The sequence below is a fragment of the Ipomoea nil genome, unplaced genomic scaffold, assembly GCF_001879475.1.
Source record: "Ipomoea nil cultivar Tokyo-kokei standard unplaced genomic scaffold, Asagao_1.1 scaffold2805, whole genome shotgun sequence".
Lineage (NCBI taxonomy): Eukaryota > Viridiplantae > Streptophyta > Magnoliopsida > Solanales > Convolvulaceae > Ipomoea > Ipomoea nil.
Genome location: NW_017619233.1, coordinates 4,049,523 through 4,062,558, shown reverse-complemented (window position 1 = coordinate 4,062,558; position 13,036 = coordinate 4,049,523). Strand labels below are relative to the sequence as shown.

General features: G+C 34.0%; 1 protein-coding gene across 2 annotated transcripts; it reads right to left on the bottom strand.

Moving 5' to 3' along the window:
- Positions 1–243: 243 nt before the first annotated feature.
- Positions 244–5,562, bottom strand: LOC109158288 (carbonic anhydrase 2-like). Of its 2 annotated transcripts, none has more exons than XM_019306207.1 (9): positions 5,280–5,562; positions 3,854–3,916; positions 3,218–3,346; positions 2,789–2,837; positions 2,553–2,669; positions 1,868–2,007; positions 1,659–1,764; positions 981–1,139; positions 244–497 (listed from the first exon to the last, which is right to left on the bottom strand). In XM_019306207.1, the coding sequence occupies exons 1-9, from the start codon at positions 5,456–5,458 to the stop codon at positions 456–458; spliced, it is 984 nt and encodes a 327-aa protein (XP_019161752.1). In that variant the 5' UTR covers positions 5,459–5,562; the 3' UTR covers positions 244–455. The 2 variants fall into 2 exon arrangements, with proteins under 2 accessions (XP_019161752.1, XP_019161751.1); XM_019306206.1 differs by having other exon boundaries at positions 3,854–3,915; positions 5,276–5,559.
- Positions 5,563–13,036: the final 7,474 nt, after the last annotated feature.

The following is a 13,036-nucleotide window of genomic DNA, read 5'->3' as shown; positions in this document are numbered from 1 at the left end:
CGTAATTCAGTGTGACGCGGGTGTAGTTCTTTAAATGAATGTTATCACGGTCACCCGAAATTCCAAATATGATATTTTTGTCACGTTTAATTCTAAATTTTTAAATTAATTATTGATTCTTTTAACTTTAAAATTTTAATTAATTGTGATTCTTTTAAAAATAAAGTAAAGGTAAAGTTGTCATTTCAGAATGTCATGAAATCAGTTATTACTCAGTATTGTTTTAATGTCATGAAATCAAAATTTTACTTAATTATTCTATTTTGTAATATCATAAGAACTAAATTGATCAATTCTTTAACACATGAACTAAATGGAACATTTGAAATTAGGGACTAACTAAGTGGATAAAGCTTTGCACGGCCTATATATTCTGATCCATATTTGAATTCTAAAATTGGTAACAGTACGTGCAAGACTCATCTTTGCAACATTATTCATCTCTCCTCACATCATCAGTACAGCTTCCATTGCAGAATGGTTGCAACGTCTTTAACCTACCAAACCAGGAAAACGAAATTATATATAGCCATGAGAAATTTATATTATTAGTATAATAATTTTTTTTTTAAAAAGAAAAAAAATAGAATTGAAACTACCAGGGGAGACACTATCTAGATCCAGTGTTTATAGCTAATATATATATATATATATATATATACACACGCACACAAATGCGGCGCCTTGTTTCAGTGCAGGTTGCACTATTAAGTATACATAGATTCACTAGATATGTACAAATACACCATAAAATGTACGGCCATACACTATTAGGTATGCATAAATGCACCATAATGTGTTCAGAAATCACCAAGGTGAAATGTACAAATGCATCACAAAAATACACTACACCCTGGTGTATTTTTGTATATGACCGCACGGGAACTAAACCATATATATATATATATATATATATATATATATATATATATATATATATATGTTAGGAAGCAAATAAAAGGGTAGTTTTGAGTTCATACCGAGAGAGAAGAAGAAAGACCAAAGTCGAGTGCCCAGAGTTCAAATGCCCCTTTGATGAAATCGTAATAACCACCCTTCAATGCTAGAGTGTTTTTTGCCAATCCCTCTCTCACGAAGGGATAGGTCAACAAGTTGCCTAGAGATACATTCACAGCCTCCTGCATAGCCACTCAGCATTTCATATTCATATTAATATTTGTTATGATCATACACTTACCATTATACAGACAATATAGAGGATAACCACAAGATCACAAGTTTACATTTAGTCATATTAGTTTGAGTCGGTCAACTATGAACAACCTAGATTGGTTTACTCTTCTAATTCTGTGCCGGCTTAGGGTCACAGGAGATAAGGTACCCCGTGCATGTCCTCTAATAGTGGCTACCGTTTTCTCTCGTCATTCAAAACTGTAATGAAAACATAACTTTATTTCCTTATACTCCATATTTCAAGAGGCCGTGTTGGATTTGATCCTTCAGCCTCCACCGTCCAAATATCTCCTAACCATCTAGTGCTAGACTTAGTTGCTCAGACCTCCACCTAATCATTCTCTAACCACATGATGCTGGACTTGACCCTTCACTGGCCTTTATGGCCCTAACAATTTTGATGCACGGTAAAATGCAAATTAAGCGGTGAATTGAAGATGGAATTGTGGATTGAGTTGAATTACCTTCTCGCAATATGCGCATTGATCTCCAAAAGGTGCATCACCGTGTTCTGATATCACCTTGTGCTTCGCAGGTAAACATATTTTAACCCAGTCTTCGATGAAGTCACTGTACAGTAAAAGTTCAAAACAGTGTATGTATGTATGCATAGTAAAGGCAAATTATATTGTATTGAAACTTAGTACTGTTAGTTACGTTGTTACGTACGTACGTAGAAGTGGGTCCATTATCAGGGAAAGACATCAAGCCCTTTATACCTCCACAGGCGCTGTGCCCAATCACCACAATGTTCTCCACCTTAAGATGCAAAACAGCATATTCTATGGCAGCTCCAACTCCAGAGTACTTGCTCTGTTACTTATGTTGTAAAATGTTACTATCAAACCCTTATCATTACATCAAAAATTATAATTAATAATGAAAACGCAACTTCATTTTCATATATCGGCATATTTTCTAGAGACATGTGCTGGATTTGGCCCTTTCAGGACTTGACGCAACAATCATCCTATCAGTGCGTGACTGCCCTTCACGGGCCTTCACCTAATAACACATATATGTTGATCATATATGTTGATCATATATATATATATATATATATATATATATATATATAGTTGAGTTCAAATGAGAACCACTATATTATAGAGGACTGTGCGGATTGGTGTAGTCATGTGCCATTAGTATGTATGTTGTGTGTCTGGGCTAATGTAGTTGTGTCGTGTGCCTGGATTAATATAGTCGTGTGCCATAGTTTGTATGTCGTGTGCATATGTTTGTTAACGAAACCTGATGTTTACACATATTCTTGTGTGTCATTATGTATGTATGATACTAATTTGTTGTGTGCCCATAATTAGTTTGCACTGGACTCTATATATAGAGTTTAGGCTGACCTTATCATAGGCAGGGACCATATTGGCAATGTTTCTGACGACGAATGCTTCTCCTGGTTGGAAGTCCAGCACATGTGATGGGCAAACCCGGGAGTCTGCGCAGGCAAACACCATAAACTGCATATATGCATGCCAACAACGTAAGTAAAAACATTTCATTAAATTTTGAGTATGATCATAATGCATGAATCAGAATATATATCTATATCTATATTCACAATTACATATGTAATTACCTTAGGGCTCTGGCCTTTTGCAAGTTCTCCATACAAGGCTGTATTTTTCCTTGAGAATATAATAATTAACATACAATTAATTCATTAAAAATTATGTATATATGCATAATGAATATAATGGAGCCATGCATATTATTTAATTTCATATCCGGCCGCCCTCCTTAATCATATGCGTGACCTTCTTTAACCTTAAAGTTATGCACAAAGTGAGGATTTTAGTTCATGGAGACTATTTTTACTATAAATTTATCACTTAATAAAGTGGCTAATTTGGTCCTTCAAGGACTACAATCGTCACTCCATGCATAACTTAAAGGATTAAAGATGATCATGAATTTAACTCAGAGACTAAGTCTGTATCACAAGTATAACTGAAAGACCAAAAATACAGTTTTTCGTGTACTAATTAAGTGGCTTGCTGCAGCTTACTCATATTTCTCTGTTTTGAAGTGAACGAAACCATTTTTGATCTGCTGGGTTGGGGCGTCGGAGGTCTGTAATTCTGCTGTTATTTCATTGATTGCTGCAGCCGCTATGGCTCCATATTCTCTCTTCTCACTGCAAAAACATCATTATATTGCTCAACACCCATTAATATAATGTATGTACGTTCTGATCAATACAATTTTCCCTATACTAATTAAGTGGCTAAGGGATCGTTGGGTGGAAGGCGGAAGTTCAAACCCAATGTCTTGATTTTCGAAAATGTGCTAGTATACAGAAATAAAATTGTGCCGCCGTCTTAGCTACAAGCTATAGTTAGCTAGCGGCTAGCTTGATCTTAAAAAATGGTATCAAAGGCAGGTGTTGTGCAATTAATTAAGGCCTTGTCCCTTAAAAATGTGACATTATAAAAAAATAAAGGTATGCATTCACTAATCACTATACACTATAACTTTTAGTGCAGTGATAAATACTTCATCCTAGTAGGTGGACATTTTCCAACAAGTGTGAAACATTTCACTTAATATATATATATATATATATATATATATATATATATATATATATATATATATATATATATATATATATATATAATTGTTCATTATGTTAAAATATTACCTTAGAACCTTCCTCAGCTCTTCAATGGCCTCTCCGTAGTTGCCCTTCGTCATGTCTTCTCTCTGCAAAGTTAATTACCACATATTTCATTGGAAATTGAGAATTAACAAATTCAATATTTTTTTTTCTTTACAAATGTAAGAAAAGACCTTGAATTACCTAAAAAAATTTGATATGAAGTAGAAACCGGCCTTAAAATATAATATTTTTGAAGAGAATTAACAACAATCAAATCCATTTGTAATCAAATATCAATTAATTGTCAAATATCCCTTATTTATACTTTTTTCTCTCTTTTTGTCCAAATTCTACAATTTTTTTTCTTTCTGATTAAACTCTTTTCTGCACACCTCCTTCCTAAGCTTTGCGTGCTTGTTCTCCATTGCCTTAGGATAAACTTTTTCACATTGGAAAATACATGTGAGTTTTGTAAAGGAGTAAAAGAATAACTAGTTTTGTAATTATTAAAAGATTTAATTTTAATAATAGGAGGATAACAAATAGGAATGTGAATGGGGCGCTGGGAGGGGGTACGCGTCCCCAAAACCCCACTCTTATTCCTGTCTCTGTCCGTATTCCTATCAGGGGTCAGAAATCTTTCCACATTCCCATTTTGTTAGGAATTTTTGGTCAAATTTTAATTAAATTAATTTTTTTTTTGTTTAAATAAAAGTCAAACTACTATATTTCACAATATTTACTTAAAAACAGGTCCTTTGATGGGCATAAAGAAATCGTCTTGGTAGCACCACCAAACCAAACTTTTAATCTTAGAATAGTTAAATCTATAACTTATCTACAACTTTAATAATAATAATAATAATAATAATAATAATAATAATAATATTGTTATAATAATAATAATAATAATATTATTATTATTATTATTATATTTGAAAAATCAGGGGTGGCCTGGGGCGGGGCCGGGAGGGAAGGGGTATCCCATTCCTTTCCCGTCCCGGTCCCCCAATGGGAGATTGATAACATTCTCTATCTCTACCCCATTCTCCAAACTTTTTCTTCATTCACGTCTTTGTTGGGGAAGGGATGGAGGATCCTCATGGGAACGGAGGAATTGACATCTTTAATAATAAAAGTGGACAATTAAAACATGATAATAAGTATCAAAACCTATAATAGGATATAAAAATACCCAACTAAACACCACCTAAGTTATCATATCCTCACTGGGCAACAATGTGATATATAATTATATATATACTTGGGATGGGAAACATGCAGCAGGATGCAGGGAAGGCGGCGCAGCTAATTACTGTGGATGACTTAGCAGAAAAGTAACATTATTGATGATATATTGATATGTATATATTATTATTATTATTATTATAAATTAGTAGAGTTGAAAAAAAGAAGAAGATGAAGATGAAGTGGGTGCAGGCAGCAGTGTAGTGTAGTGTGTACCAATAATGTAGGAGGGGCAGCGTAAACAGGGTGGTTTCTGATGAGTCTGGGAAGCCTTGCAAATGCTGCCGGAGGAGAACGGAATGACGAAGTGGCGGCGGCTGATCTGCCGGCGGTGGAAGCTTTGGCAGCTGCAGGGGAAAGAGAGGAGAGACAACCGTTGATGGAAGCCGCCGTCGACATGCTATGTATGTATGTATGTATGTATGTAATTGCTACAGCCTACAGCACGGTAAATATACCATAACGAACCCCATTCGATAAGGAAAGCGAAAGGTGGGGTAAGGAGAGCTTCTAGCTTTGGAGATGAGATAGATGAGGTTTGGATGTTGGAGATTTAATTCAATTATCAAAACTCTCCTACATTTGGCCTTACTTGCATGCCTAAACCATTCAACGTCATCATTTCCCTCCCACCAATTTAAGCTTTCCATTTCACATGCTATATACCATCAAGTGCAGCTGCAATTGTGCGGACAGATCTGGGTCATTGGATAAACTCGATCAATAATTGAAAATCAATGAAAAAGGAAAAAAAAAAAATGTACTGTTATTTTTATAATTTTTTGGATCAAGTATATTTCTGTGGTGTACTAAGTGCTGGTCAGTGGTGCATTAAGGGTTGATCCTCTGTAGTGCGCTAAGAACTGGTCTGTGGTGCGCAAAGTGCTGGTTTGTAGTGTACTTAGTAGTGGTCTATGGTACACTGGAGGATGGTCTATGGTGCACTAAGGGCTGGTCTATGGTACACGATCAAGTGTATGCACATGCACTACATGCATTTGCCACATGTGCACGTTGTAGTTGTTGATCTATGCTCATCCAATAAGTTTCGTACATTTTTTTTTGCGTACTATCGACTCTATTACAAGGTAGTATATGTTCAATATATATTTTGTCCATCTATTGTAGCCCAAAGAGTCAATACTCCACTGCCGGGTGACCTTCCCTCAAGGAGAGTCACAGAAGTGACAACTAAGCACAAGGTGCTTAACAACAATTTAGTACATTAGTATACTAATTCTGGAAATTTGAAAAAAAAAAAATATGATTTATATTTTCAAGATTTTTCCTTAATTTTTTTATTCTATTTTTATTTTATACAATCCGATTTATCTTCAGATATCCGTCCTATCTCCGTCAGATAAACCTATGATGAGTGCATTAATAATGTGCAAAAATCATATTCTTATTGCAAAATATGCCTACAACTCTACAAGGCTACAAGAATGCACGACACTGATAAACATAAGATGAGTGCACTAGGAATGCATGGTATATATTCATATTCATATTCATATTATTCACTACACCTACAAGAATGTGCAATACCTACAACTTGAAAAATATAACACTCCACAACTCATAAACAAAACTAAAACCCAAAATCACCAAAACTCTACATATAACCGCCGATGAAACATTGATGAGATGAGACACCCTTAGACGAAATTCTAAATACACTATAAAGAACTCAGAATAATCCAACATATGAAAATTTATATTCGAATAAAATTACTTGTTATCAGACTTGACCACTACTGGAAATTATGGAATTTTCGACCACCTAAAAGTGATCTTAATTAAATCAAGTCAAAAGCCTTGTTCCGATCACTTTTGGTATCCAGAAAAATTTTGGTTGCTATTTCCGATCACTTTTTGGTTTCAACTTGATTTAAAATCACTTTTAGGTGGTCGAAAATTTCATAATTTCCAGTAGTGACCCATGGCTAAAGAAGAAACGACGAAGATGAAAACTCCAGGGCAAAAACTCCTCAAACTTTATGGTAAAAAAGGGTAAACAACTCTTACAAATCTACTAGCTAGAAACACTCGAATACATAACCATGTAGTTACAAATAGTACAAAATTACTAATCCATCCCGACTAAAGTATTATGAAACCGTACCATTTAAATTCAATTAAATCACAACCATTAGATGGAAAAAAAATTATAAAAAAAAAAATAGACACCGTAACTTTGTTCTTCATAGTTCTCACGTGAAAACTAGTTCTTATTTTAAAAATTTGTAATATTTATTAAAATAATCCTGCTCATTTTTCACTTGATTTCCTATTTACCAAATCTTGTAGATCAATAGTTTGGATTTGTCCACAAGTTTTCATCTGGGGAGTTATTCTCATATGATTAGGATTATATATATATATATATATATATATATATATATATATATATATATATATATATATATATATATATATATATATATATATATATATATATATATACTGCTGGAAATTATGAAATTTCCGACCACCTGAAGTTGATCTTAAATCAAGTCGAAAGTAAAAAGTGGTTGGAAATAGCAACAAAGGTTTTTCCGGATACCAAAAGTGGTCGGAACAAGGATTTCGACTTGATTTAAGATCACTTTCAGGAGGTTAGAAATTCCATAATTTCCAGCAGTTATAATCTAGGATAAGATGCGGTAGCCTCCCAAGTGTGGACAGATCTGGACCATTGGATGAGTTCAATTCAGTGATTGAAAATCAATGAAATTAAAATGAGAAAAAACACGATGACATTTTTATAATTTTGTACACTAAGTATATTTTTGTGGCATACTAAGTGTTGGTCTGTGGTACAATTAGTAGTGATTTGTGGTTCACTACGTGCTGGTCTGTGGTGCACACGTTTGACTCGTATTGGACTTAAAACACCATCAAGCATATCTAAATGCACCAGCATATCATTGAAATTATCAAAATACTGCCGCATTTTCTCCCTTTTATAAATCTCTAGCCATTGATCTAAGCTCATCCAATGGTCCATATATATCCACACGTTGGGGAAGCTATCGCACCATATGAAATGTGTTTGAGTAAAAGTAGTATCTTTGTTTAGTATTTACGGAGTAGTAAACAAGCATTTAAATTTGTGTGTGTGTGTGAAAATAGCTTAATTAAATGACATAAAATGACATTATAAGTAGCTATTTTGTGGTATAATTATTAGTGGAGTTTATTTTCGATTTGGGTCGGGTCAAAGTGAATTTAGGTTATTCGTAGTGAGACGAAGAGATTGATATATTGTATGCTCAAAACGGATAATGGGTGAATGAGAAATTGATTATCAAAGTAGACCCATTTGAGTTAGAAAAGTGAAGGGAAAAAGGCTTTGAAGAAGCTTTTGTCCCACATTGGTTTGGGAAGTGAGTTTCTACCACTATTTATATAAGAGTCTTTTAAAAACTTATTATTGAATTATAAACATAGAGATTATCTCTCGTGCCTTGCGATCTGGAAACCTAAGTTGCTCCTAGCCTGGTTTTCTTTAAAGAAATAGTGATTCAATTTGTGCTAACCACCCACCCGAATTATCCATTCGTCCTTATTTTATTTGGTAAAAAAATTGGCCTATATAGGCCAATTTTGACTTATTTGACCATTATTAATTGTTTGATTTAGTTTGGTTAATTAATTAGCTTTTTGCAACTCTAAAATACTAAAATTCAAAAAGCTACTCCAAACAACTTTTTCAATTAGCTTTTTCATAAAAGAAATTATACCAAACAGCTATCAGCTAATAGCTAATTTACCAAATACTTTTCTACAACAGTACAGTTAATGTTATCAACTAATTATACCCTCTAATATAATAAACACAATCAGCTAACAACTATCAGCTGCCCAGCCATTTAACAAACAGAGCCTTTATGTTTTGTGGTGATTCTTTCACACTATATATTTCATTATTCAAAATAGAAGAAGGAATTGCATGCAAATTATTAAAGAATTTGAATTGAATAGTGGATACAAGATAAACTAACAAACAAAGATAATAGAAAGTAAACCGGACGATAAAGTAGAAAAGTATGTAACCATGCATATAGTGCATCATTGGAGGTAGAAAGAAAGAAATTAAAGGTGGCATAGAAGCTAGCTAGTGTGATTCCATCCACTGACAGATGAATAGAGATAGGGTAGACATGGTGTTAGGATAGGCCAAAAGGACAAAAACATAAAAACAGTTGGATAAAAGCTTATATTGGATCAAAGACAATGAGATGGTGATCCATTCTATTTATGACATTCCCATTAAGTGGAGTTGAGCTAGATGTTTCACAACCTTAACTTGGCTTCTACCTGCCTCACCTGTCTTTGTCACTGCCTCTCATCTCTCACCTTCTTTAATTTCCTCAAATTATAAGCTCACAATTGTTGGACAGGGCACGTAAATTAAAGGGGCTATGTCCAGTACCCGATGCTTAAGGTTGTTGGACGGAGACTGATAAAGCCTTTAAGGGTCAAGTCCCAATAGTTATATTGTGGCATAAAACTGTGTTCACCATGCGCAGGGTGAACACATGATAGATTCATAATTTCTATACTGTAAATTCATAACATCTATATTGTAGATTCATAATTTCTAGATTCATAATTTCTATGCTGTAGATTCATAATTTATATACTGTAGATTCATAATTTCTGTACTGCGAAGACGAAATAATGCGATTGCGAAGAGAGAAACGTCGTTAACAACAAATGAAAAACAAAATTATGAATCTACATCATAGAAATTATGAATCTACCCATATATTCACCATGCACATGGTGAACACGTTTCCACAACATAATTTGCGGGTCAAGTCCAGCATCCAGCCTGTTTCGAACAATGTGATGGCGGTCTATAAGTAAAGAAATAAATTACGTCTTCGCTATTAGCTATGAATCAGTAAGTGGTAAACGTTTGATCCTAACATTACAATTTTTCTTACTTTTCTCTCTCTCCCTCTACGAATTTGAAAAATCATATTGAGCTTGTACGGCAACTTTAATTTTTCAAGTTACCATTCGTATACCAGCTGGCCTGCCTGGGTTAATAATACAATGTTGAAGAAGATGAAAGTTAAAACCTAACTCAGATGGTGAGTTTATTTTTACCCCGTTTTGCACCCTCCTTTCCAGTAACAACTAACAAGTTCTGATCTCTTCTTCCATATCTATCTGATCTTCCACAGTTCCACGCAAAGCCCTCGCCAGCTACACGCACTATCACGCGCTCCTCACCAAATTAATATAAAATATAAAATATAAAATTGCACCTCTGCTAGGTTCACTTTAAAATCTGGCTCCAACAGTAATGTGGGAGTTCGAATCTCACTAATAATTTTGGGAGTCATTGAGTGTACAACTAATTTAATGGTAGGAACTTGGAACTAATGGGGGTGACTTGTGAGTTACCTTCTCATGCACTCTTGACAAGGATTTTGAGATTTTAAATTAATCCGACATAAGTTGAGATACCTAATTAATGTAATGAGTTAATTCTAAAAATGATTACTATAGACATTTTTTAATTTTTATCATCGACTTTCAATTGAATCATAAATGATTCATTGACTATTGATCTTTACCAATTTTCATCATCGACTTTCAATTTGATCATAAATGATCTATTGACAATTGTTTTTGTTCCAAATTTGATCATTCAGTTAATTATTCATTTAGTAAACATACATAAAATTTAGTCCTTCTGTGAGTTAATCCGTTTAACACCGTTCACAGAAGGACTAAATTGACTAACGGGAAAATAATTAAGGGAACAATTCTGTCCAAATTGAGAAGTTGGGATCACATTGCATTTTGAGCACTAATTGGGGGGGCCAAAAGTGCGATTTTCCCTTTGAAAAAATTAAATAAATTATCCCAGAAATATAGGTATAAATATTGTTGGATATGGGTGAAAAATAACACATCAAAATTTTATAAAAATGCTCATAACAAAATATTTGAAACATAATTTATTTGATAAAATAATTTGAATAGAGAACACATTATAAATTACACGTCTCATTATTAATATAAGAGAACGTTATGTGTGTGTGTGCGCGCGCGCGCGTGCGTGTGTGGAGCCAAGAGAAACTGTGAAACCTGAACCTTTATTGTTTACTTTGCCAACTAATCTACTTCTTGTTAATATTCATCTGTTTCTTTATACTAATACTAAAATTTGTACAATTATACTATATATACATACAAAGGTTATATGTGGGGTGGGGTAGGGGGAGGGGGGCAGGGAAACTTGTACAGTTGTACTATATAAATACAAAGGTTATATATAGAGTGGGGGTGGGGGTACCTGCCCCCCTCCCTATAATGTTGATGCTAGGAAACGAACCATGATGTATGGATTAGAGGTTAGGACCACAAACCACTAAACCAGTGGAGATTGAGTGAATCAAGGATGATGCCTTAAAGGGAGGGAATGGTGCATTATATAGTGTAGAGGCCTTCTAGATGGTTGACAATTGTACGGCATCAATAAACCTTCAATCTTGGCCATACAGGCGTCCTTCACTACCTGGATGTCAGCGATCTTTAAACGGGTAAATAGAGTATCATGTCTTTTTGTACTTAAGAAATAGAGTGGCTTAATGATTTGAAATGTGTGTTGTTATGTTAAAGGTCATGAGTTTGAACCTTGTTGACAGTACCTTTATTTTTTAATATATTTTGTTCCAAACTTCCCTATCTCCAAGCAATAAAATACACTCCGCTGATCCAAACTTTTTTTGAAAACTTTTTATTTTATTAGAATACAACACAAAAATGTTTTCAGATGAGTTTGAAAAAACAAACGTGTCCTGTTCGAAGTCACGTTACCCTCTAATAAGTACCATGTATGGTTTATACTTAATGCTCAGATAATGAGAAATCAATTGTAAGGTTTTAACTTTTCCATAATTGGGTATAATAAATATCTACCCCGGCCAAATACATGGACCAATAATTTGAAACTATTTATGGTATAAGTATTAATAAGGAAATATATATTATGCATTTTATCAATGAAAAGAATATAATTTTATTCATAATACTATTGTGTACCTCACGGTCCTCACATAGTGGTTACAACAAAATTACTTATTGTGTACTCTGTATATTGAAACGAATTTAGATTGCACATATAAATTATTTATCAAAACCAAAAATTGAATATACTATTTCTTTTTGGGAAAATCAATTAAACCTTTAAATTTTTTAAAGATACAATTACATCCATCAACAATTTATTTTTGCAATGAAACCCAAAAACAAGTTAATGACCTGTTATCACAGGTCATTAGGGTTCATGCCACCCTTAGGTGAATTTTCTGACAAAAAAAAAAAAAAAAAAGTGACGAAGACACCAAGGTCGTCTTCTCCGGCGAGAAGCGACCCAGATTTGGGTCTCATTCTCGTTGGAGAAGGCAACCCATATGTGGTGCCTTTTCCGGTTGAGAAGGCGACCATTGGGTTGCCTTCTCGCCGAACTTAGATCTGGGTCGCCTTCAACTATAGTGATTTTTTTCGATTTAGTCCTTGATTCTAATCGCCGATGACTCAATTGAGTCAAACCGTCGAAATCGATGACCTAATTAAACAAAAAAAAATATTTATAACTAAATTAAAAAAAAAAAACCGCTATAATCAAACATTAAATTGAGTATTAATTCATAAATGAGCATACATGTAACTTTGTAAGTAGCCACATCCCACAACCACAAGGCCAATTGGCAGCATTAAGAGTGTAAAGCGTTTATAGCCCCCACTTCCACTTTCCGACTCCATCCACTATCTCTTCTCATTCAACTCAATCTATTACCATAGTATATTTCCCAGGCAGTTTTATTAGATTTGGATCGGATAAAAATTTATAATTAGTTACTTGAGTAGTTAGAAACACCGTTTATAAGGTGTAACCGTCATTCATATCCATCCAAGAATTTCAATTCGCCAAGAAGTTCGATCAGAGAC

Bases quoted from the DNA above. Each gene is read 5' to 3' on its own strand.
- LOC109158288 (XM_019306206.1), bottom strand. From the start codon at position 5,458: ATGTCGACGGCGGCTTCCATCAACGGTTGTCTCTCCTCTCTTTCCCCT. The intron at 2,838-3,217 runs GTAAGCTGCAGC...TATATTCTCAAG, and splicing joins TTCAAAACAGAGAAATATGA to GAAAAATACAGCCTTGTATG. The intron at 498-980 runs GTATGAACTCAA...CTGGTTTGGTAG, and splicing joins GTCTTTCTTCTTCTCTCTCG to GTTAAAGACGTTGCAACCAT.